Raw genomic sequence first — 26,518 nt, forward strand, 5'->3', positions numbered from 1 at the left:
CAGTGCCAGCCTTCTCGGCTGCCAGGCACTTTCCCCTTGGGTGCAGTTATGGTCGCAGCCAGCAGGGGTGCTGGCGGCTCCCGGTGAGCAGGGCAGGTGCGATAGTTTCCCCGAGGCTGCAGGGGGCGCTCTGGAGCGAGCTTGGGGAGCACGTGGTAATGGCAGCTTGGCTGAGACGGGGAGGGATGGAAGAAAGGCTTCACTCCCTGGGCAGCTGATCCTGGTGTCTGGTTGGACCCTCGGGAACAGCAGGCTGGAACAGCAGGGACGAGCACAAATCCCGGGTGGCAGACGAGATGTATCAAACTCCGGAGCTGCAGCGGGAACCCCAGGAGGTCTCAGCAGTCAGGGCGTGTGGGGCTAAAATGTAGCGAAGGCTCAAAACAACGGCGGGGGCCGGGCAGCTGCAGCCCGGCTCCCAGCGGGACAGGGAAAGGTGGGCTTGGGAATCCCGGGGTTTCTCCCTGAGGCACCCGAGCAGATGGTGAAAAGGTCCCTCTTTTAGTAAGGTGAGGTGTTTGAGTCCCAGTGCAACAGCTGCTCCAGTGAGCAAGCTCCACTCACAGTAGAAGGAAGGCAGCCAAAAAAGCAGAAGCCTTCAGTGCTGATGAATTCCCTCCACCATGATGGCAGCCTCTCTCTCCGTCAGAACGCTGAGAACAACAGCCCACAAGCCCAGGTGAAAGAGGGTAGCCCATTGGACCCCTCCCTCTGCAGCCAGGTCTTTTGTTTCTCCCAAGCACCCAGCAATTTGTCGTCCTGGCAACATATATGGGAAAAATTCCTCAAGAGAAAAAAGAAAACAGAAGGGGAGCTCCCAAAACCCCAATAGGCTTTCAGGGTACTGGAGAACTTCCATTACACACCTGGTGGTACTGATGTGCTCTCTGCAGAAATTGACTGGGAAGAAAGTTGTTTGATGCCTGCAAGAATGCTTTAATTGAGTGTGCCTAATTGTACATAGCTGCATTTAAGGGCATTACATAGGCCCTGGAGGAAAGTACAGTGGGTTCAGTGGGCTTTGACCACCTGGCAGGTTGCTTACATTGGCCCCCTTCCCCCATCAAGGGGGTGGTGATATGTATTCACTGCTGTGGATGCAATGTCAGGATTGCTCTTTGCTAAAACCACCAGATATGCTACATGTTCTGTTAATACTAGATTCTCAAGTTCTTGTATTTCAGGTATCTTCGGCAAATGCTCAGGCCTTGTCTAAGGGGACAGCATTGGAACTCTGTTATTGGTGCCACGAGCTACCCACCAAGTTGAAACTCAGTCTGAAAGGGCGCAAACCAAACCTCTTCAATCTGTGTGGGCAATCACCTCATCTCAAGCTACCAGGCCTGGAGTAATTCTAGCTGAAGGAGCTGGAGTGACAGCATAGGTATTACTGGAAGGAGATGACACACCTATTTTTCTTCCTTATCACAGGTTGGTTTGTTGTGCTTTATAGACTTGTACAACATGCAAACATTTTTGGATGTATCTTTGCAGTGTTACTATGTACATCCTTGTGTGTGATAACCTTTTTCCTTTTTCCTCTCCACATAAAAAATGGAAGGCACTTGAGGTATGCCTTCACCTGAGTTGAATAGACATTGAAGGCAATTGTTACCCAGAATGCAGGAGTAACTGCATTACACCTGGAACCTTTACCATTCCAGCTAATGATGAACTACCTCCTGTCTCAACATCACATATGCTGTGCTGAACTTGATGACATGTACTGCTTCAGCATGACTGCTGGATCAGTTGCCTTGACAGGAGGACTAGGACATTTAGAGAGTTGTTTGTTTGTTCCTTTGTTCCTGTATATTCCATTAAGTGCATCTGCAAATTACCCTGTCCTACACTTCCATGCCAAGCAGGAGTGGTCTTTAGAGGAAGGGGGTGGAATGTTGGGAGGAAAGGGTTAAAATCAGAAGACTGGTGAGGGAAAAGACCTGGTTTTAGAATTATTTTCACTCAAGATGACCTTGCAGCTGGGAGATGCTAAGAATATTCACTGCTTGAAATTTCACATTGTTTTCTGTCTGTCTTGAGAAGTGGAATTTCTGTAGAAGATAACAGAATGCGATAAAAGACCTATGAAGCATTCTTCACTAGGCCTAGGCCACCTGCTGGGGGTGGGGAGGGAGAGAGATAAGAAGCTCTGAGATTGTAAAACACAGCCTTGTGAAGAATTGTGCTTGTGCCAGACCATTATGATATATGAGCCAGGAATGGCCCAAGCACTTTTTGCCCCTGCTAAGATGGAATAAGCTTAGTAGTGTATGTGTCCCTGTTTTACCAGTGAAATAATGAAATAAATATTTCCTTCATACTTCAGCTGTGGATCGTGGCAATCTTGATGTTACTTGTATATATTTGGTTCACACAGAGGCCATCTGTTGCTACCTGCTCCGAGGTCGCCCTTCCCCCTCCCTGGTCAAACAAGCCAGGACTTGCCTGTGCCATGTGCTCTGAACTCCTTTGTTCCAAGTGCAGGCAAAACCAAATGTAACTCAAACACTTTAGCAGTGTCTGATTGGCCAGTCACCCCGGGTCTGCCCCCAGTTCTCCCCTTTCCCCTTTTCCAAATAAAAGAAGGACCCGAGAGGGGGCCCGCCCTCTTTGGCTTGCATCCCTTCTGCAAACATCTGCATGTCTGTCTCTGTTTGAAAGCTTCTAATTGCAGGAATTAGGCAAACTGAAGGCTATATTTCTCCCTCTTTGCTTCTACTGGTGGTATCAGCTTTGCAGCTACCATTTGCCGCTTTCAGAGCTACTGAAATGCTAGATTGCCCGTGCTACCTCTCTAGGCTGCTCGAGGCTTTCTAAGGCATTGAACTACGAGCCTAGCCAGTAAAAAGCTGTGAGTATTCCACATTTGGCGCCCAGCGCGCTATCTCTGAACCTCAGTTCTGAGAGAATTTTAGGGTGTCCCAGCAGCTGTGTCTGCTGCAGTTAGCTCTGCATCTCCTGCCATGCCAGCTCTTTGTAGTGAGCTGTTACTTTTTGCGTAACAGCAAGCCCAGAGTCTCAGCCTTTACCCTCCCCCACAACATGTGGCGAGGGAACGGCTTCAATGTGGAAGACCCTTTTCGCTTGTTTTTTTTTCCAGACCTGCTTTCCTGTGATCAGTCCAGAATTCTGGTGAGTATTTCCCTGCCGGTTTAGGGGCTCCTGTCTTAAGCTGGTGCTGGTGCAATCTTTCTCTTTTTTTTTTTTTCCTCTTTTTTGCAATTTGGGGCAGAGGTTTATGGTGCTGCATTTGTCATGGGATCTGAGGTTTCTGCACACCATAGAGAAATATACTACGAAGTTCAAAGCTACCTTTCTTGTACTGGGCATAAATACCCTAAAAATCTAGTTCAATCTTTTGTACGATGGCTTTTCCAGTACTTTCCTAATCTGACCTCCAAGGATATGAGATCTTCTGAATTTTGGGATAAGGTGGGGAGAAAACTCTCCTCTCTCAGGCGCTCCGGAGACGAAACAGTTTCAAAATTTTTCCTCTCCTGTTGCTAAGTTATACTCCCCGCCCCTGCTTCCCATTGTCCCGCCCCAGTTTCCCACAGTCATGTGACTACCCCCTTAAATCCTGAAACCCATGGTTACCCAGAAGTACCTCCAGCTGCAGCTACTACACTCTCTCGTATTAGCAATGGAGCAAATCCTGGATGGACGCCCTTTCCTTATTCTAATATTAAGGATTTGTGCAACGCAATTAAGGAGTTTGGAATGCATAGTAACTATTTTAAGAGCCTTTTAAGTGCTACTTTTGCAACTCACTTACTTGTACCTCATGATTTATTTACAATAATGCAAACTCTTCTCACACCTGGTGATTTTGTGTTGTGGAAAAAACAATGGCAAATAATTTTATCTGATTTATTGCAAATTTTGTGGCAAACTCCAGATAATTACCTGGACTTTGACAACAATTTTATCACATTAGACCTTTTATCTTGTGACAATATGGCAAATCCTCAAAAACAAGCATTGCTTATCCCTCGTCCAGTTCTTACTGAAATCACACGTGTTGCTGAAAAGGCCTTAACATTACTACCATCTCAGACTCCTCATTCTCATTATACCAACATCAAACAATTGCCAAATGAAAATATTATTCACTTTTATAACCGTTTGCGCGAAGCTATCTTTTCCCAGATCCCTAATCGTGACCTCCAACAAGCGCTCCTACTCGAACTGCTCCAAGTGAATACGAATGATGCTCGCAAAAAAGTCCTCCTCACTCTTCCTTTGCGCCCAACGCCGACTGTTGAATCCATCCTCGAAGTCTATACAAAGAAAGTGCAGCTGAATACAGCTGTTCCCTTTTTGAAAAAAGTGGGTATGGTGGGGGAGGTTGTGGAGAATGGTATGGGTGCAGGGGAAACTCAATCTCGAGGTTGCTTTATATGCTATCGTTGTCAGAAAAAGGGACATGTAGCTCGCAATTGCAGAACAATTATAACTGCTGATAAAAACTCTCCAAAGACTGTTTCCCCAGGCCAACAGCAGGGAAACTAGCGACTCAACGCGTCCTAACAGCTCTGCGTACAGACATAAATAGAGCTGAAGACAAAGTACTTGGACTCCTGGACTCCGGTTGAAGGTAACCTGTGATGAAACACACCATTTCAACAACAACAAACACACTGTGATACCCATCTCATTCCAGATTGTGGACCACATGCCAGACTTTACATACCTTTTTGTTATTGGGGACACTCGGGAAACACCTGCTGGGATAGAGGTTACACCCACTGTCCTGGGTTGCAGTGTATTCTATTACCATCCTCATGAGCCGTTGAAATCATGTGGGGCAGTGTTTCCTTGCCTCCTCCCCCCAGACTACCTTTCTGTTAATGACCCATCATTGTCCTGCTGCATGACTCAGAGATAACTCCCTCTGGACTATCTTCTGTTAATGAGCCTAATCAACACTTGGCCTCATGACTCATTACCCCATTGTGAGATGCTCCACCCAGAGGGAGGAACCAAGCATCCCATCATGGATATAATCTGAGACTGAACACCAGAGACAACCCTTCCCACTGGATTTCAGGAGGACAGGAGCTACACAGCCACCATTGGACTTTCTGAGGAAGAGCAGACTCTTTTACTACAGGATCACTGCTTCAGAGGACTGCAGCCACCATTCTACCAGACTACTACCACCACCCTGCCTAACAGGGTGTCAGGTTGTACCTTGACTCTGTCAGTTTGAACCAGTGTTTACTTTTTTTCCTTTTCTTTAATTTCCATTAGATTGTTATTCTGACTTGGTGCCTCCCACTGGTTTGTTTTCAAACTAGTACACCCACACTCATGAAAGTAGATCAGAATGGGGGTTCTAGCCTAATGGCACACTGTATATATCCACCGTACTTTATGCCAAAGGGTCAAGTCATTGCGCAGGCCACTCCACTGCCCAAATACCTGCCCACAGATGGTCATATCCCAGCCATCTGTTGGACTGAGGTTTTGGGAAACGACAAACCTGTAGTGGAATGTAAGCTCCGTCACAAATCACATAGTCAGTATAATGGGTATGATTGACACAGGTGGTGATGTGTCTGTCATTCCATTTGACAAGTGGCCTGCGCAATGGGAATTGCAATCTTAAGGCATCATACAAGGGATTGGAGGTACCCAAATTGCGAAGCAATCCAAAAACACCATTCAAATTGAAGGTCCTGAAGGAAAAATAGCGACACTTCGTCCGTATGTCCTGGACGCCAAATTCACCCGGTGGGGAAGGGATGCCATGTCTCAGTGGGGAAGAAAAATTGATATCACCCCTAGACATCAAAATTTTCCCTGGCGGCCGCTGGAGCAGAGTGCCATCCACAAAAATTAACTTGGAAAACAGATGAACCAGTGTGGGTTAACCAGTGCTCGCTCAAAAAAGAAAACTTAGAGGTACTCAAAACATTAGCAGCTGAACAATTGGCTAAAGGGAATATCGTACCAACTAATAGCCCCTGGAATACTCCCATGTTTGTAATACAAAAACTGGGAAAGAACAAATATAGGCTCCTCCAAGATCTTAGAGAAATCAATAAGATTATTGAAGACATGGGGCCCCTTCAACCAGGTATGCCATCACCTTCAATGCTCCCGCAACATTGGCATTTAGCTGTTCTTGACATTAAAGATTGCTTCTTTCATATTCTACTCCACCCTGCAGATGCCCCTTGATTTGCATTTTCTGTGCCCTCTATTAATCGTGAAACTCCCATGGAACGTTATCATTGGCTTGTGCTTCCCCAAGGTATGAAAAATTCCCCAACTCTCTGCCAAGAGTATATTGCTAAAATTCTATCTCCCATCCATGCCAAAGCAGAGAAAGCCATCATCCTACATTACATGGATGATGTACTGGTATGTGCTCCCAATAATCAGTATCTCGAGCAGACACTTAACATGGTGATTGAGGCACTAGAGGCCAAGGGCTTTGAATTACAACCAGAAAAAATGCAGAGAACAAGCCCTTGGAAATACCTCGGACTCAAAATCACAGAAACCTCTATCACCCCAACACCCGTCACCATTAATAATAACCCAAAAACATTAGAAGAAGTGCAACCGATCTGTGGGACACTAAATTTTTTAAGACATTGGTTAGGACTCACCACAGAAGATGTAGCTCCTCTTGCAAACCTGGTAAAAGGGGAAGGCGGTCCAGCATCCCCTAGATCCCTGACAGAAGAGGCAAGGCAGTCTCTCAAAAAGATACAAGAGATCATTTCCACCAGACAAGCACACAGGTGTCAGCCCTCCCTACCGTTTAAGCTTGTCATTTTAGGGAAAGTACCACGCTTTCACAGCCTCATATTTCAGTGGGACATGGAGCAGAAGGAACCCCTCATCATAATTGAATGGGTATTCCTTCCACTCCAACCTCCTAGAACCATCACACAGCCACAAGAACTAATGGCAAAAATTATCATGAAGGGTAGAGCAAGGCTCCCCACCCTGGCAGGACGTGACTTTGCATGCATCTACTTACCTGTAACAACTGATGCATTAGATCACCTACTCCAAAATAATATAAATTTACAATTTGCATTAGATGGTTACTCAGGCCAAATCTCCAATCATTACCCTAAACATGACATGTTTAATCTGCCATTCTCTTTTATCCCTCAAGAGATTCAAAGTAGAAAACTCCTCGATGCGATTACCATTTTTACTGATGCTTCAGGGAAGAGTAAGAAGTTCGTGATTACATGGAAAAATCCAAAGGCGCAAAAGTGGGAATCTGACATCAAAGTAATCCAGGGATCACCACAAGTAGCTGAACTAGCAGCCGTCGTTAGAGCATTGAGAGGTTCAAAGAACCCTTTAATTTGGTCACCGACTCAGCATATGTAGCTGGAGTAACTGTTAGAGCTGAGCATGCTCTCCTAAAAGAAATCTCAAACAAGAAAATTTATGATTTTCTCTCAAAATTAATTTATCTGGTTTCCCACAGAGAGCATCCCTATTTTGTCATGCATGTGAGGTCACATACAAACCTGCCAGGATTTATTGCAGTGAGTAATCGTAGAGCTGATGCCCTGGCTATGCCAGCAGGCATAGTTTTATCAGCCGACTTACCAAAGCTCCCCCTAGTTTTTGAACAAGCAAAATTGAGCCATGCCATGTACCATCAAAATATTCCTGCTCTTATCCGCATGTTCCATCTGTCGCAGACACAGGCAAAAGCAATAGTGGCAACATGTCCCAACTGCCAGAATCTACAGCTTCCATCACTGGGCATGGGGGTCAATCCCAGAGGTTTTAATAGCGGTGAAGTGTGGCAGATGGACATCACACATTTCCCTGGAATTGGGAGATTAAAATACATTCATGTTTCGATTGATACCTTCTCTGATGCCGTGTATACCTCTGCACATGCAGGTGAAAAAGTTAAGGACGTTGAAAAACATCTTGTCCAAGCTTTTGCTGTGCTCGGTGTACCTGAGGAGATAAAAACTGATAATGGGCCTGCCTACACCTCTCAGGAGTTTAAAAACTTTCGTCAGCAGTGGGGATTTCGACATGTTACAGGTATTCCTCACTCCCCAACTGGACAAGGCATTGTTGAACGTGCCCATCAAACCCTCAAGCGAATGCTGCTGCAACAGTCAGGGACCACTAAACTCAACTCACCTGTCATCAGACTCAGCAAAGCACTGTTTGCCATAAACTTCCTGAATGGCACCTTTGAGGATCCAAACCCTCCCATCTATCATCATTTCCAGAACACCGGGAGACAGAAACTGAAGGAAAATCCAGAAGTCCTGATCCGGGACCCAGAGGCTCAAAAAATCCAAGGGCCATACAAACTTGTAACTTGGGGACGTGGGTATGCCAGTGTATGTACCCCTCAAGGACTGAGGTGGATCCCAGGGAAATGGGTAAAACCTTATGTCACTTCCTCAAAAGTTAAGGAGGTTAAAACTGCCTCCTGGAAGAGACGCTGTAAAAGGGATCCTGATTTTGGACCCTCATATAAACCCCCTACTCCAGATTTCAATGTTAATTCCTTAAGTTAAGTTGCACTGTTTTGCACTCACATTTTGCACTGTATTGTCGGGATCCCTTCCCCCCTGCCATGTAGCCCTGGGAGAGGGGCCCTGGCGGGGATTCGCAGGGTTTCCCTAGCCCCTGGTCAGCCTCGTTTCCCATTGGTTGTTTTGTGTTCCCCTGCGTGGGCAAGGACCCTCGGGTCCCGTGATTGGGCAGTTCCTCTGCAGAGCTCTGGCCATGCAGCTGGAGAAATAAACATCTATGAAACATCTATCAAGAATCGGTCCATATATATTTCTTTTCCACGGGCCTCCTTGTTTGATACATCATATTACAGAATCCCCACTGTAACACTGTATTTTGTAAATCTTCATCCTGATACCCCAGACCATAGATGTCCTGACTAACCCCCTGAGTTTTAACTGGGGAACTAGTTTAAAGACATCCTAGGTACTGTCGAGTTGTAGGGACAATAGATTCCAATTATGTTTTGCACTGTTGTTTTGTTACTGTTCTATGCGATTTAAGTTACTAAGAGTTTCAACCCAGCTTTAAAGAAAAAAATAGGGAATTGTTGCTGCCTGCTCCGAGGTCGCCCTTCCCCCTCCCTGGTCAAACAAGCCAGGACTTGCCTGTGCCATGTGCTCTGAACTCCTTTGTTCCAAGCGCAGGCAAAACCAAATGTAACTCAAACTCTTTAGCAGTGTCTGATTGGCCAGTCACCCCGGGTCCGCCCCCAGTTCTCCCCTTTCCCCTTCTCCAAATAAAAGAAGTACCCGAGAGGGGGCCCGCCCTCTTTGGCTTGCATCCCTTCTGCAAACATCTGCGTCTCTGTCTCTGTTTGAAAGCTTCTAATTGCAGGAATTAGGCAAACCAAAGGCTATATTTCTCCCTCTTTGCTTCTACTGGTGGTATCAGCTTTGCAGCTACCATTTGCCGCTTTCAGAGCTACTGAAATGCTAGATTGCCCGTGCTACCTCTCTAGGCTGCTCGAGGCTTTCTAAGGCATTGAACTACGAGCCTAGCTGGTAAAAAGCTGTGAGTATTCCACAGCCATCTTGGACAAAGCAATCATGAAATTATAGTTTTCGGTTCTTGGAGAAGTAAGGAGGGGTGCCAGCAGAGCTGCTGCCTTGGACTTCCAGAGGGCAGACTTTGGCCTGTTTAGGACACTGGTTGACAGAGTCCTTTGGAAGGCAGTGCTGAAGGGCAAAAGAGTCCAGGAAGACTGGACATTCTTCAAGAAGGAAATCTTAAAGGCGCAGGAACAATCTGTCCCAATGTGCATAAAGACAAGCTATCAGGGTAGAAGATGGGCCTGGCTGAACAGAGATCTTTGCTTCAAACTCAGGGAAAAAAAGAGTGTATCACCTTCTGAAAAATGGGCAGGAAACTCAGGAGGACTACAAGGATGTCATGAAGTCTTGCAGGCAGAAAATTAGAAGGGCCAAAACTCAAGTAAAATATAATTTGGCTACTACTTTAAAGGATGTAGTGGATTGACCTTGGCTAGGTGCCAGGTGCCCACCAAGCAGCTCTATCACTCCCCAGCAGGACAGGGAAGAGAAAATAAGATGGAAAACAACTTGTAGGTTGAGATAAGGCAGTTTACTAAGGCAAAAAAAGGCGAGTGAAACTTTGCACGTGCATAAGCAAAGGGAAAAGTTAATCTCTACTTACCATCAGCAAGTGATGTTCAGACACTTCCAAGGAAGCAGGGCTTCAGCACATGTAGCGGTTGCTCCAGAAGGCAAACATTGTAGAACAATGAATATCACCCTGTTCCTCCTCTCTTCCTTAGCTTTTATATCTTAGCTGACACCATATGGTATGGAATATCCCTTTGGTTAATTTGGGTCAGCTGGCCTGGTTGTGTCCCCTACCAGGATCTTGCCCACTCCCAGCCCCTTAATGGGGGGGGCAGGGAATATTAGGGAGACAGCACTGCTCAGCAGTAGCCAAAATGCTGGTGTATTCTCAACCCCCTTCCAGCTACGAATGCAAACCACAGCACTGAGGGCTGCTAAGGAAAAATGAACTCTATCTCAGTCAGACCCAATACAAACAACAATAAAAAATGTTTTTACACATACATCAGCAGCAAAAGGAGGACTCGGGAGAATCTTCATTTTTTATTGGATGCCCAGGGAAACATTATGACAAAGGCTGAGAAAAAGGCTGAGGAACTTAAAGCCTTCTTTGCCTCAGTCTTTAACAGAAAGACCAGTTGTCCTCCGGGTACCCAGCACCGTGAGCTGGTAGACAGGGATGGGAAGCACAATGAATCTAGGAGGAAAATGGTCAGCGACCTACTATGCCACTTAGACACCCATAAGTCCAGGGGACCAGATGGGATTGACCCAAAGGTACTGAGGGAGCTGGCAGAAGAGCTCACTAAGAGACTTTCAATCATTTTCCAGCAGTCCTGGTAAACTGGAGAGAGCCCAGTTGACTGGAAGTGAGCAAATGGAATGCCCATCTATAAGAAGGGTCAGAAGGAGGATCTGGGGAACTACAGGCCTGTCAGCCTGACCTAGGTTCCAGGGAAAGTCAGGGAGCAGATTATCTTGAGTGCCAACCTATGACATGTGCAAGACAAGGGGATCAAGCCCAGCTAGCATGGACTTAGGAAATGGTGGTACTGCTTGACCAACCTGATTGCCTTCTATGACAAGGTGACCCACTGAGTGGATGAAAGAAAGGCTGTGGATGCATAAGAGACGGTCCAAAGATCCCTCATCTGCCTCACGATCATCACCAAGGACAGAGACTGAACACAGGAGTCCTGGCCTGGCTGAGGTGGGAAGTCTGCCAAGTGTTGCCTGCAGGTGTACCCACTGGGAACTGGTAGAAACTAGTGCAGGTCACAATGGACTGCGCCATTCTTGTTGCAAAAGCAGGAAGGACTGCGCTGAAGCGAAAAGGAACAACCTGTCCTGTACACCTGTCCTGTACCCGTTTCCCAAAACAATGGGCCTCATAACAATGGTTGTAGATTTCCCCACCTCTTGGCCAGTTGCCCCTTGCTTTTGGAAAGAACTATAAAGGGACTTTCTAAATTAACCAAGAGGAGATCTCCCCACAGAAAGAAGACGAATCTATTGGCAGAAGACCACGAAGACTTCGTCTCATCCGTTGGTAGCTATCCCCCCCCCCTTTTCTTCCTCTCTACTCTTTTACTTTGTTTTTCTTTCTTTCTCTCTCTCTCTCTCCTCTATCGCATTACCATGTTGTGGTTACTTAATAAAGGTGCACTGTTTTGATTAAAACTGAAATCCCTTGTGTCCTTTTGCACTCTGAGATCTATAAACAAACCATCACGACCCTCGCTTGTATTAGTGGATCGTGACAGGATGTTGTTTACCTAGACTTTAATAAAGCCTTTGACATTGTTTCCTGTGGGGTATGCCCAGCCTCTGCCCTGGAGGGAGGCCTGCTGAGATAAGGAGATTGCATAACCTCCCAGCAGAACTCCCCTGGAAAGGCAACCACTTTTCAGTTACGGTGAGAAGAAGACAGACCCAGAATCCTCTAAGAGACCCTATGCAGATCCTTTGTTACCCATTGGCTTTTACCCTCTGACACCCACCCCCTGTATCCCTATAAGATCTAGCCCTCTGCCCCTGTGAGACCAGAGAGAGCTCGTCCCTGGCCTCCCCTACACGGGGTGCGGACTAATAAAGCTTCCCCATGCGGAACTGCTATATGGGTCTCTTCATCTCTCTCCTCCTGGTCTGGCCTGGAGATTGCCTCGCAGAGCAAGAGCTGAAATCACAAGCTGAGAGTCACTAAAGAGCTGATAGCCTCTCTGCAAAGGCACTCTGGCTATGACTGAGGGAAGACACCGGGCCCCGGGAAGATGGCTCCTCATGGGACCATCTCTCCGGACTGGTCACAGCTTCCTGGGTCTGAGCTACAGACCCCACATCAGCCACCTCAGTCTCCCACAGAATTCTCCTGGAGAAAATGGCTGCTCATCACTTGTATGGCTACACTTCTGGGTAAAAAACTGTCTGGATGGCCAGGCCCAGAGAATGGTAGTGAATGAAGTTAAATCCAGTTGGTGGCCAGTCACAAGTGCTGTTCCCCAGGGTTCAGTATTGGAGCCAGTCCTGTTTAGTATCTTTACCAATGATCTGGATGAGAGGATCTATTGCAACTCTCGGTAAGTTTGCAGATGACACCAAGTTGGGTGGGAGTGTCGATCTGCTGGAGGGTAGGAAGGCTCTGCAGAGGGATCTAGACAGGATGGATCAATGAGCCAAGGCCAACTGTTTGAGGTTCAATAAGGCAAAGTGCCAGGTCCTGCACTTGGATCACAACAACCCCATGCAATGCTACAGGAAAGGGGAAGAATGGCTGGAAAGCTGCCTGGTAGAAAAGGATGCGGGGATGCTGGTCAACAGCGGGCTGAACATGAGCCAGCGTGTGCCCAGGTGGCCAAGAAGGCCAATGGTATCCTGGCTTGTATCAGAAATAGTGTGACCAGCAGGACCAGGGAAGTGATTGTCCCCTTATATTCAGCACTGGTGAGGCTGCACCTTGAATCCTGTGTTCAGTTTTAGGCTCCTCACTACAAGAAAGACATTGAGATGCTGGACTGTGTCCAAAGAAGGGCAGCAAAACTGGGGAAGGGTTTGCAGCACAAGTGATATGAAGAGTGGCTGAAGGAGCTGGGGGTGTTTAGCCTGGAGAAGAGGAGGGTCAGGGGAGACCTTATTGCTGTATACATCTATGTGAAAGGAGGTTGTAGCCAGGTGGGAGTCAGCCTTTTCTCCCAGGCAACCAGCGGCAGAACAAGAGGACATAACCTCAAGCTGTGCCAGGAGAGGTTCAGGTTGGACATGAGGAAGAATTTCTTCATGGAAAGGGTTGTTAAACATTGGAATGGGCTGCCCAGGGAGGTGGTAGAGTCACCATCCCTGGAGGTGTTCAAAAAATTACTGGATGTAGCACTTAGTGCTATGGTCTAGTTGACAAGGTGGTGATCGGTCAAAGGTCTCTTCCAACCTAAATGATTCTGCGATTTTGTTCTGTGATTCTTATTGCTCTCTACAACTACCTGAAAGCAAGTTATAGACAGTTGAGGGTCGGTCTGTGTGCCGGTTTGGACAAATTTGGAGGAAAAATATCCTCTGATAGAAGGCAGGTTACAACCAGCCCTCCCCCACCAGGTTCGGGAAGAAATAAATTTTCCTCGGAGGAAAGTGAAAGAGATAAAAACTATTTATTTAACAAACACACAGGAAAAGGACAATAATGCTAAATAATAAAACCTCTTGCTGTGGAAAGAAAACCTGGGAAAATTTCAGAGTCCTTCCGTAGGTCTCTCTCTCTCTCTCTTTCTCCTTGGAGCTGGGTCGCAGGCCCACCTCCAGGTCCAGGGCCTCGGTGGAAAGTCCTCCCGATGTATTCTGATGTTGAAACAGTCCAGCAGAGAAGAAGGGAAAAATCAAAGTCCCAGGAAAACAAAGTTCAACTCTCCGGAGGGAAAAAAACTGAAAAACTGGCTGAAAAAAGCAAGCAGGGTGCTTTTCCACTCTCTTGATGCCACAGGACGCAGAGGAGTGTGTGTGTCCTTGAACAAACTGCTTTGAAAAGTTTTGCTCAGTTTTTTTTCTCTTCCCCCTCTCAGGCTCAGTTTAAAGGCACAGAAAGGCACAAAATTAATTTCTGGGCATAGGGCAGCGATAGGGGATACACATCATAAAGTCACCCCAAGACTTGTTTCCCAAGTAACAAGTGACAGGCCTCAAGTTGCGTCAGGGGAGGTTTAGATTAGATATTAAGAAAAATTTCTTCATTGAAATGATGATCAGGTATTGGAACAGGCTGCCCAGGGAAGTGGTAGAATCACCATCCCTGGAAGTGTTCAAAAGTCATGTGGATGTGGCACTTGGTGATATGGTTTTGTGCTGAACACAGTGGTGCTAGTTTAATAATTGGACTCGATGATCTTAGAGGTCTTTTCCAGCCTTAGTGATTTATGATTCCATGATCTTATCTTTTGAAAAGCACCTAGGAATTGATAAACAGCTCCAAAAATAAAGGCAAATACGTGTAAAAAGCATTACCATCCACAAGACAACACTCACAAGCCCTTCCAGCATTATCCTTTGCACACAGAAGCACTGGTTAAGCTTTAGTTTTGCTGAAACACAGGGCACAGAAGAGGCTCAGCAATCAGCAAGAGTTACTAAGGCACACAATGAAGGGTTCAGGGTGGCAACTTACATATGGAGTGTCACCAACACACAGCAGCATCAAAAAGGCAGGGAACAAGGAGACAACAATCCCTTTCTTTACCCTTGACACATGAAAAGCCCAGGGAGTCTCCAAAGACCAGGATGTAAGGTTTTGGGGTTTTGGCTTGTCTTTTTTTTTTTAATTCAGGGGCAGACTTCCTGCAGACAATACACTTCCAGCCAGCACAAGCAACTAGCTATGTCTCCCTAGCTGCCAATTTAATATTATGAAATGCTTCTATAAAAACATGCCCATTTAACCAGCACTAGCACAATCCTAGAGGCTTCACTGTCTCACGCATGTGTTGCATAGTGCCATTTTAGAGAGCCTTCATTACAGCTAACAATTAAATCCAATCAAAGCAGCTGATTCCCAAACTAAATTTTGTCATCATTTTGAAAAACAATGATGCCTTGGAAATAACTGGAATGTTTCGGAATATACATTTCTTTAAATGGTAGTTTCCCTCTGATTGAGACAGTGTTCCTTGACACTCAGACATACAAAAGGATTCTTTTCTTCTATACAAAAAAAAATGCCAGAAAGCACCTGAAAGCATTTTCTGTCTGGGTTAAATAATAATATATAAATGTCCTCACTTGACCTTTTCGTTATTAAATAAAACCCCAAACTAACCCATATGAGTCTTTATTTCTAATAAAAACCATATCTAATTCAAAATTCAATTAATTTCAAGGGGTTTGAACAAATTTGCATTTTCTTTGGTAATAGCTCACTAACAAAGTTGAAGCTGCCATTGGCACAACAAATGATTCTCATGAGAATCATCATGAGAAGTGAACTTTGAAATGCAGTTATTGTTGGAAGACCAATTCTAGCTAGTGGTACTTAACAGGACAATAGACTAAACCAAGGCACTCATACTGCATACATGAAGTAAATATAAAAATGCAAAGCATGTAAAAATTTTGTAAGCTCTATTCTACACCATCAAAAATTACAACTGGGTAGTTTCAAAAAATATCTTCAGTCACTGTCAATGCTTAGCAAAGCATAGTTACTATACTGGCATACCAAAAAACATATTTACATGTGCAAACTGAGAGGGAAGATCTCATTAAAAAAAACCAAAACAGCAAACACCAGTACTCCTGTATGGACTTTATCACAACTCCTTTTCACAAAAATATTGATAGAGAATTCCAACACACAAACGGTAAGTTTAAATTAACTTGTTACAGGACACTAATGATTAGCATTTGTAATACTACTTCAACATGCACAGAGTTTTCTTACAAAACACCATTTCTTGTAAAGCATGCAATAGATGCACTGGTGACAACTGAAGTATAAAAATAAACACAGTCACTCAGCTAAAAGAGTATTTGGTTTTTCTCATTTGAAAATGTAAATTATTTTTTCCAGATATACTTAATAGTATTATTCTTTTACAAAAAAAATGACAAGTTTTGAACAATTACATCTCTGTTCATTCTGAATTATTTGCATGATATGTCTGACATCCTACTGTTCCCCAATCTTTGATCAAGAGCTCTTAAACTCTATTTAAACTGATTCAGACCATACTTAAAAAAAAATAAATCTAGTATTTCTAACTTAGAGCAAAGTTTATTAAATATTTAAATTATTCTCTATAATCTCAGTACATAATAAGTTTTATTGAGTGTCCCATGTACAGTCATTTCTCATAGGTGAGTGTTGGTGATGAAATCAAATGCAAAGAAAAAATATAAATGTAAAAAATCAAGATGTCAGGGATGAAAGCACAATGATAGTGTTGTAGTTTTTGAGTTCTGCAGGTGGTGTTTTTTTTCTCTTCCCTTTCCTTCCTTTTCTCTCATGCAAGCTCCCTTTATTATTGTCCATTACAGATAAACAACCACGCTCTAATTGGACCCTAGAATCTCTGCTAATTTTGTAACACAAAACATGTCTCAAGCATTCAATTCATGTGACTGTCTTCGGCCACAGTAAGACACACACATACAGTGGTTTTCCACTGAAGTGATTTCCCACAGCACGCTCAGCAAACACACAGATTAGCAGAGCCTTTACGGTCAACATTGTCTTGTTCTAATCTTGGTTTAAGATGCCAGGTGTTTGGCACTGTTCCCACAGGCGAGACATACCCATCCTCAGTCATTATTTGTATCATTAAAAGACCTAGTTTTCCTAAAGAACAGAGTACAGTATTCCTAATGCAATGAATTAAAATTCAGACTGAAGCAGAACTACACTTCTCTCATGTTTCAAAAAGAAGTTGAAAAATGCTTTCAACTCTCAGACAACTGTTTAATTAAAGGCTGCTTTAAATTTTATAATCCATAAGTGTTGTAAGAGTCCCTTTTCTTCCAATAACTCATTGATGAAAGGCTGGCATCCAATCCTACCATTCATTTAAAGAAAATGTGTGCAAAAATAATTAAATTTGAGTATTCTAAGAAGCAATCAACTTTACTAAGATCTCAAACATTGAAATAATGCTTCCTGTTAAAGGGACACCTGCACTAACTGGTGTTCAAGGGCTCGCATTCAGCTGATTAAACTACAAAATAATGCCCACCAAAATGTTACTCAAAGAGATTTCCTCTTTTTCTTTTTGTGAAAACAAAGATTATAATGTAAATCTGAAATCAAGCCTTTCTTTTTTTAATTACGTAATTTAACCCTTAACTTTGCTAGTTGGAAGCCATGGCATGGGACAAGGTCCCTTTAACAAGGAAGGAGATAAGTATCACTTAATCAGGATGTGGGAATGGAATCTGTACCTATGGGTAAATGGCAATGCGTTCTGGGTTGGCTCAGCCCTTGGTTCTGAGTTCTGCGTCACTTCCGCCATCACTCTCTCGTCATCTGTCCCATTAATACTTTCTGGCGTTAAAGGAGACTGAATATCCCCTCCAGCTGATTCCTTAAGTAAAACAAACAAATGACACATTAGAATTACCAAGTGACCTGCTCAGGAAGGCCATGTGTATACAAGTGCTACCATTAATTCTTATATGAGATATGAACTTTAGACAGTATTAATGTGAGGCTCACAGATTTCCAGCATCGCTCGTGGCCATATTTCATCATGTGAATTTAATTTAGAAGTGTATTACTATAGGATTCATATTATCTTGCACAAAACTCAACTGACCTATGATTTATTTGCAAGTGTCCAGCCTCACGCTTATCACAGACCTCACTCTCTTACCTGATATTTTATGCAGCCCTCAGCCAGCTACATAACACGCAACTATTGGCACCAAGGATTTTTATCTTTTGTTTTAATTCTAACATGGTGAAACAAACAATTCTGATATTTGTTTCAAAATCTAGCTTTCATTTAATGTATTAACTAAAGTGAACAGTTGTATCAGGCCATCGATGGTGCATTCACAGTTTTGGCTATGAGCCATCTGTAAAGAAAACTTGTTCAGCACAATCCTCGCAAAACTTTCATAAACGTTAGCCTGGCCTAGCTCTCATTGGTCATGGCATCATCTAGGAAGGAGAATACTCCAGTTATACCCAGGCAGCTACACCTGAAAAACTTACTGTCTTTCTTCCTAGCAGAAGGCACTGGTGCAGTTTTAATCAGCCCTCATTATGTCAACACATGCATTTATGTTTTGGCCAACAAACACTATTTTTCAATTTCTAGTCACTGAAGAGTGCTTCCTTTTTTAAAAAAACAAAGTACATTGTGTAGCCCAAATCCTAAGTTAGAATATTAAAGGTTTTTCAGTCCCTGTATGTGGTTTAATTTTAATATTTTCTTTCCTATTATATGATGTCATATAAGCTAAGTAGCTCATTTCAATTTCAAAATGTCTTAGTAGGCTTTTAGTAATCAAGTGTTAACATTTAACTCTAAGATAGTAGTGTTTCATGAATGGAGTTCCGTGAATGTCATGGAGGGGTGACTATCCAGCAGAGGACTGGTTGAATTACAGTATTTCCAAAAGCTAAGCACCTTCTATGGCCACACAGACTTTTACCATCTGCATGGAGAAGAGATAAAACTGCTATTTACTGTTATTAAACTGGAGCACAAGCACAGTGTCTGGAAGGCCAGCAGCTCCTCTTCCCAGCTCTTTGACACTGTGTAGAAAACTGAAGAACAGCAATCTCAGAAGAAATTGCAAGTGTCTGAAGATGGTTATGATCTTACAAGATCAGGGTCTAATTTTAAGCCTCCACTTGTAGCCTTCAACTAGTTTACAAGGATAAGGCTTTTTGAAAGCCAATATTGAATCTGATCCTATATCTATAAGAAATGATGCCCTTGACTTTGAGACTTGACCAGATGGAAAAACTGAATTCTTTTAAAGAAAATAAGATCTGGCTGTCATTATTACCTTCCATAAAGCACTGGTGTCACTTAACCAACAATATTGTTTAACATTGTCATTACACTTTAAATTATATTAAGCATTTGCAACACAACAATTGTCAAAATTTTGCTTTTATTCTACTGTATTTCTCACATAGTGAGAGACATATCTCACTCTACAACTTGAATTATTAATACAGTTATAGCAAAACATTTTAATAATGACTTCAAGTTCTATTATACTTAGCATTCCTCAAGTTATACAATGCACATGCACAAGTGTCTCCATTCTGCATCTTATTAAATTCCTACTGATTAAAAAGCAGAAAATAATTAGCTTACACTGATTTATTACACAAATAGAAGGTTTTATTTATGATATAAATATAAATTATTTATTTTATGAATGTAAATTGTTACCTACTTTCAGGAAGAAAGTACTTATTTTATACTCAAAACTATTACTTTAAGTGTTAAAACTTTAGATGTAAAACTTAAATATTTTTATAGAACAATTTTACTGAACTGAAACTGAATTGAATTGAAATTAAAGTGTCAAAGGAGAGCAGATCTGGCAAGATAATCAGGCACATGAATTATTTGACACAAATTATGTGGGTTTGTCTATTATTAATCCTCTAATTTGATAAACAGTTTTCACTGCCATTAAATGAAAGGCATTACGAACCCAAGAGTTTCTTTGTTATTTCCTCCTCTTCCCAAACTACACTAGATGTTCTAAAAAACATATACCACATCTGCACTGTATAAAGGAGCCCTGGCCCTACTAATAAGTACCCAGGACTGGTGATGCCAAGCAGTATAACAGTTGTCTACAATATACAAACTAAGCACAATAAAGGGGAATCAATCAAAAGATGCCTTAAATTTCAAAATCTTATAAACAAAATGCATGCACTCATAAAACAGTCTCTAAAGTAAAACAAGCAGACTTCACAGCACAGATCAGATCACCTTTTAATGGTGACTGTAAATGAAGAGTTCAGACCCTAGGTTCTGAGGCAGAGTCAGTTTATTTCAGCTCAAGTTGGGTGCCTCCAGAGAGGGACCCTGAACAAAGAAATCCCTGGGCCTTCACACCCTTACAGTCTGTGCATCTGATCTTCACATGCTCTGCACGCGCCTCTTGGTCCTATGGTGATTTCTGGTCTGGGGTCTTCTAACACCTCATTGGATTCTTTCTCCATGTCCAATGTGGGCAGGCCATTAACTCCTCTTATCTTCCAACTTGGGGAAGCCTTGGGGCCCTCCAGCGTCTCAACCCTTATCTGAAGATATCCAGTCTTTCTGTTTCCTCCCCTGCTGAGCCATTCATGCTGACAGAGTTCATTTAAAGTTCACCTGCAGTCGCTTTTAAGCAGGGCCCACTCATGCTAAGCTGTAAGTTACAATTAAACTTAAAACTACACAACTGATTTCTAATATTCTATAAGTAAACTTATTTAATCTCCAACAGTGACTAAATACGGAATAGAAGAAAAAAAGGATTAGGTGATTCTAAAACCATGAACAAAACAAACCAAAACAATTACACCTTTGTTTTTATTATTATATTGTTTTCTGATTAAGTATTCCATACATGTCTCTGGCATCATTGTTCTTCATATACTGGCAATGGCATAAGGCTGCCTGCTACTGATTCAGATACTATAATGTCTGAAATATTTGTTCCGGTATAGAAATTCACACAATATCCCACTTTTTCAGCAAGGTTCAGAAGTAAATTGAGTACTTCAAAGAAAAAACCAACAGATGATAAAACCATGACCATTTAGCCAAAAGCAACCCCCTCCTTGCGCTATAAAAATGTTTGATACTAAAATTTTTCAGGCAATAGCTATTCCTAATATTATAGGAGTGTCTCAGAACCACAGAAGAAAGAACTGGATTATTTTGATTAATTTGACTACTTTTATTTACTCACCACACAATTTCAGGAATTAACAGAGTTCTTAATCTGATATGACCAGGGTCAAAAGTAATATCTGAAGAAAGATTCTGTATTAGGAAAAAAAGAAAAAGAACTGAGGTTCAGACTTCAGTTCTTCAGTTGTTTGTAAGACTGATGGGGGTGAGGGTGTGTCATGGGTTAGCTAGCATAGTCCCGGAAGTGATGTTCTTGCAAAGGGGTGCTTACAGCTTCCTCTATGACCTGACAGAACCTATCAGATGGCCAGTTTGAATATGGACAATTCTTTAAGCCACTTAAAGTTGTGATCGCCTCTGTGATGCACACTTAAGAATAGGAAACTCTGAGGCAGAGCCTCTCTGTCTCGTTTCTGGTGCTGGGACAGGTGGCTGCGGGCCCTGTGTGGGGGCCAGTGGGCCCGGCCCAGGCCCTGCTCGGGCCAGGCCGGGCCGGGCCATGGCCATCCTAGAGCCGACGGGCCCTGATCCACCTGTGAAACCCCCCCACAGCAGGGCTGTGGGCAGCCAAAGCGGCTCGCCTCTCCAGTGCGGCCGAGATCCAGCAAACAAGGCACCGCTGTCCGCTGGCCGGCAGAGGTCATGTGACCGACAGTGATAAGCCACATTCCAGCTGCAAGGCCTAGGTGAGATTAACCCTTTTAGTGCTGTGAAGAGCTAAAAACCTGAGGGAAGAGAAAGAGGAGATGCTTAAAGCTGAAATTCTGTTGTGAAGCTATGATATATCAGAGTACCCGTTGTAATTTCATGAAGATATGGGGGGTGGAGTGTTCAGTTCAACTTGTAAGCAAAAGCACCTGCACTGAGATAGGTAGATGCTGATGCAGCTGTAATTTCATGAGAAGCTTGGACAGGGAGAGATGGAAGCGATGACGACTTTTGCTCCAAATGGGAAAGGAGAAAACCTCAGTCCCTAGAGATGCTCCCAGAGATTTCTTAGAAATGAAATGCTCCCAGAGATGGGTGAAGAGAACCTTTGTTTCTGAACAGCTCAACCTTAAAATTGTACCCCAAAAAACTTTGAGAGTGGACCCTCGAAAGCAGTTGTGGGAAAAGCTGCAAGTTGGGAGGAAGGGACTCGCATGCGAGCAGAGAAACTCCTCTTCCTAAATGGACTGAACAAAGTTATTATGGAAGTGATAAACAGACTGAACATCTCAAGGGTTGTCTTTTTACATTGTCAGTGGGAGAAGGGAGAAAGGTGGAGGGAGGAGGAGAGTTCTGAAGGTGTGGTATGATTTTTTTTTCTTCTTTTAGGTCTGTTAATAAACTTCTTTATATTCTTTCAAGGTTGGTGCCTGCTTTGCATTTCTCCTAATTCTTATCTCACAGAAGGTAAACAGTAATGAGTATTTTGGACCAAACCACTACTGGGTGCAACCCCACAGCTTGCACTATTTAGTTCTGTACTTGAACCTAATTAACATTAGTTTAAAAAATAAAGGAGGAAAAAAAAGGTGGTACACACAGAGTTTTCAGCCTATTGATTCATGCTACTCAGTGAACTCCAGATGAAAGTGTTGTACTTTCAGTGCATAGGCAAGCCTGTAACTGAAAATAGATCATGGGTGGCTTACCACTGTAAGATGCAGGAGTTTATGACATGAACAAAAGAATGCATTTTTTTAAAGCAGTACCATAAGAAATTTAACACGTTTTATGAAAGTTTTAGAAGTATATTTTACAGTTTTGATATGGTGTATCTTCCTTCCTATTATTAATTTAATGCAGAATGATATCTGCAAGTTTAAGACAGCAGAGGGATTGACACTTGTAGGTAAGTGAGCTACTGTTATAGAGCTCACTACTCACACACTACCTCCCAATGCCTTTCTTGTCATAACTTCCTTTAAAAGCCAGGTTCCTACAAAGTCTTGACTGGCCACTGAAAATATCTCTTCTTCCTTTTCCTTCCCCTCTCTGCAAAGGATCACTACATAAAAGGGAAAAAAGAGCAGTAAAATGATTAAGAAAGGCAACACTGGAATTAAGTGCCTTGCAGCCACTTCTTGGCAAATAATCAAAATAACAAGTGCTCCTTCAAATGTCTCTGGGGTCCCACCTTCCCTCCCCAGTACCAAGCACCCGTCTTTCCCCTAGACATAAATTTCTTCAAATAAGCCCCAGCTCTATGGAAGCACTGCAGTCTGTGGCGAAGTCATCACTTCTCATCTGCTAAAAACACTTCTTTCTGGAGAACTAATGAGAAGCATTAAGGATGTGAAGACGACTCTGCTATGTGTCAGCACTTGCACTAACTATCTTTTGGAATAACACACTAACTTATTAACACAGCTAAAAGCCAAGAGATGAAAAGTAAGGACCGAATGTTAAATTATTCCTAAGTATGCAGTAAATAAATTGCAGTTCTCAATGTATATTATACAATTGCTTGAGATTTCTATAGCTGACAACAGTATAAAATGCTAGGCTTCAAGTATAAAGGGAAATCTGGAAAATAAACAATATTAATAGCTCATACAGATTAAGAAAAAGCTTTAACCCTGGGCAACTGCTAGACAAAAGCATCTTGTCTCTGAATGAGTAGCTCAAATTTATGTCCAAACTAAATAAGTCACTCCATTCAACAGTTTCAGATTTAACTTCTGAGTGCAGACTATTAATCATCATGTTAAAAGAGAAACAGAGTAGTTCTTCTGCCCATAACATTGAGCAACTAGAGGGCTGGCTGAAGCATTTCACTGTTTCTAAAGTCCAAGTGTATACTAGGTTATAATACTTCCATTATTTATGCATTTATTAATGGAAATTATGGAGAGTTTAGAGACAGTCAAGAAAACTAATAAAAAATTATGCCTTATTTTCTCCTGCTACAGTAGAGCAAGCAGTTTCCCTTTAACAGCAAAAGCCAACCTAGCACTTGGGTAAAATGCCTATTGGGAAAACATGAGGTTGGTTCATTTCGTATTCTTGTGGTTTCCACTGACTTCTCTTGGAAATATGCCTGATGCAGCTTTCTGGTGGCAATAAACCTATTCATATAGCATGTGTTGTAATGTATTTGAACCCTGATAGTGTGCCCCAGCCAAACCACCTTCAGTTCTTCTTATCAGAGCCCTCAGGAATTCATCAAGGTTACTGAAATGTAAACTGCACTAAATTGGGAAAGAAGAAGCTGAGAAGCAGAATACCAAGACAGCAAGAAATAGATAAAGAAGGACTGTGCTGCACTGGACTAGAACCAATCATATTTTCTGAAAAGTGCATGCAGGGCGCGTGGACAAAATAGAGGGACCAATCAAGTAATGCATGATCGCGTGTACAGTAGTTGTAAAATGCATAAGTAGAGTGTAATGTAAACAATAAATGGCTTCTGCGAAATCACATGGATTCGTTGTTCAGAAGTCCTGAGCTCCCGCATGCTGGTGACCTCGTGACGTGATAAACGCTGTGATAATGAAGCAGATCGGACCCTTTGGATGCTTAAGGGGATTCTGTGGAGTGAAAAGGCGGGAGGCCCCAGTCGGAGCCTGCCATGGCTGGATGGCGGCGGGGGGAGTCGGAGGATGGCTCCGTTGGAGTTCGGGGAGCCGAAGAAAGCTCCTGGGAAAAGAGCTCCAGAAGACATATGCTGCAGCAGGTGCACCCGAAGAGGTGAGCGGCCGGGGGCTGGAGGATGAGGAAGGGACTGTCAAAAGAGGAACAGGCCACGTTCAGGGTCCTCCAGCATATTCTCTTCAAGACAGATATTAAGTATGACCTGGAGGTCTTGAAAAGACTGTTAAGATGGGGTCGGGAGAGAGGATTTTTTGCCACCCATAGGGAGTGTTCTCAGCACTCTTAAGTGGGAAAGGCTGGGAATCGCTCTCTGAGATGCCGTAAGTGATGGATTAAAAGAGACTAAGGGACTTAGTATGCTACGGAAGTTAATAATAACGGCGCTAAGGCAAATAGAAGCAGAAAAAACAGCTGCGGTAGGGGCAGCAGCCCGTCTAGAGCCAGGCAGTCCCGCGGCTGCCTTTCGGACATACGCACGAGAATTCTTTGGGGGAGTAGACCCAGTTATACTGTCCCTACCTTCTGCACCCCCAGAGACAGTTACAGGCTCGGCAGCCCACGCCGGAACCAGAGAAAATGGAAGTGGATGAGCTATCCTCTCCGCAGCCATCAGAACTACCTACGAGATGTCCCGTGGTATCCCCTGAAGAGTTAACAGTAGCATTAGGGGGGGCGTGTGTATCCCCCACTACCCCCATTGAATCAGGGGGGGATGGGGAAGCAGAGGTTAAATGATTTGCTAAGAAGTTGTTTGTTAAAAGCAATGCATACAGCTTGCTCAACACTTATTGTGCCTACCAAAGCAGGATGAGAAGATATAAGACTATTGATAAAGGGAAGGAATCTTGACCAAAGATCCTGTTTTCGAACCTAAAACTAACTTAAACCAGCCTTGAAGTTTGGACTTGGGCCAGGGACATAAAGAGCATGCACAGGGAAGCAAGGTGAAAAGTTCAGAAGGAGAAAGACCCTTTACTTCATCTGAGGAAGACCCTTAATCCATCTCAGCGACCCCTGCCCACGACCACCAGACAACACTGCGCAAGTGCAACGCGGATGTAAATGACTTTTGGGCTCATTGTAATACGAGGCGAGGCTAGGCGGGGCTAGGTAATGAATATGTATGGGCATATTGGGAAACTTAATGAATATGGAACTTGTAACCCGATATATACCAAGCTGAATGCAGCTGTTGGCACGCATGACTTTGGAGGAGCTATCCCCCATGCGTCCCAGCGCTGGAATAAACATACCTACTTTATTACTTATTCCAGTAGTGGAGTCTTTTCCGCATATCACCATCGCCTTCTGATTCACCGAGGCTTAGTCAGAGCGGGGATTCAAATGCAAATGGCGGGTATTCAAAGGCAGAGCGTTTGCGCCTCTTTGAAGAGCATAGGCGGCAGGAGAAAGAAGGAGAAAAACAAAAACCACTACTGATGGCGGAAGAAAGAATACTGAATCAACTGCTAAATCTGTGTATCGTGGTGCCGAGTTTTCAGACCGTGTTGGCAACGGGGATCGCGAGGCCCGGCTCCCCGGGGGGGTGGCCCCGATGGGGGGTCCATCCGCCCTGTGACTCCTGCCGAGGAAACAGTTTGGCAAACAGAGAAGGGGGGAGAACCGTGAGAAGGGGAAGAAGGGAAATTCCAGCCGGGGCAAAAGTTAGACCAGAGCCAGGGAATGCAAAGAGTGACTGATCTCCCGGCTCGAGGCCCGGAGCGGAAAAAAGAAAGTCCTGACTGCGGACCCCCGAGCTGCCCTGTGTCCGACAATCCTGCTCAGTGGTGGCAAGGGATTATATGGGAGGCTTTGATTGAGGGTGAGTTTATTCCCCAAGTGTTCCCGGTAATAGCTGCCCTCGGTAATCCAAACCAACACCAGTGGGTGGGTCTGGATTGGAAGCTCGTCCGAGAAGGGCAAAAGGCTGTAATGCAGTATGGATTAACTAACCCGTAGGTGCAAACCTTTCTGGACCATATTTTTACTAGTGGTTTA

General features: G+C 43.6%; 1 protein-coding gene and 1 long non-coding RNA gene across 2 annotated transcripts in view; one reads left to right on the forward strand and one right to left on the reverse strand.

Annotated features, from left to right (window-relative positions):
• Window positions 1–26,518, reverse strand: part of LOC116437360 (homer protein homolog 1-like) — a 285,610-nt gene that overhangs the window by 176,671 nt on the left and 82,421 nt on the right. Inside the window, exon 5 of the mRNA XM_032095030.1 lies at window positions 17,502–17,644. Coding sequence (XP_031950921.1) covers window positions 17,502–17,644 — 143 coding nt within the window. The remainder of the gene's footprint in view (window positions 1–17,501; window positions 17,645–26,518) is intronic.
• On the forward strand, window positions 1,268–14,081 carry LOC116437425. The gene is made up of 3 exons (XR_004237292.1): window positions 1,268–1,372; window positions 1,906–1,911; window positions 14,071–14,081. It is a non-coding gene; the product is annotated as an uncharacterized LOC116437425 (long non-coding RNA).

The sequence above is a fragment of the Corvus moneduloides genome, chromosome W (genome assembly GCF_009650955.1).
Source record: "Corvus moneduloides isolate bCorMon1 chromosome W, bCorMon1.pri, whole genome shotgun sequence".
NCBI lineage: Eukaryota > Metazoa > Chordata > Aves > Passeriformes > Corvidae > Corvus > Corvus moneduloides.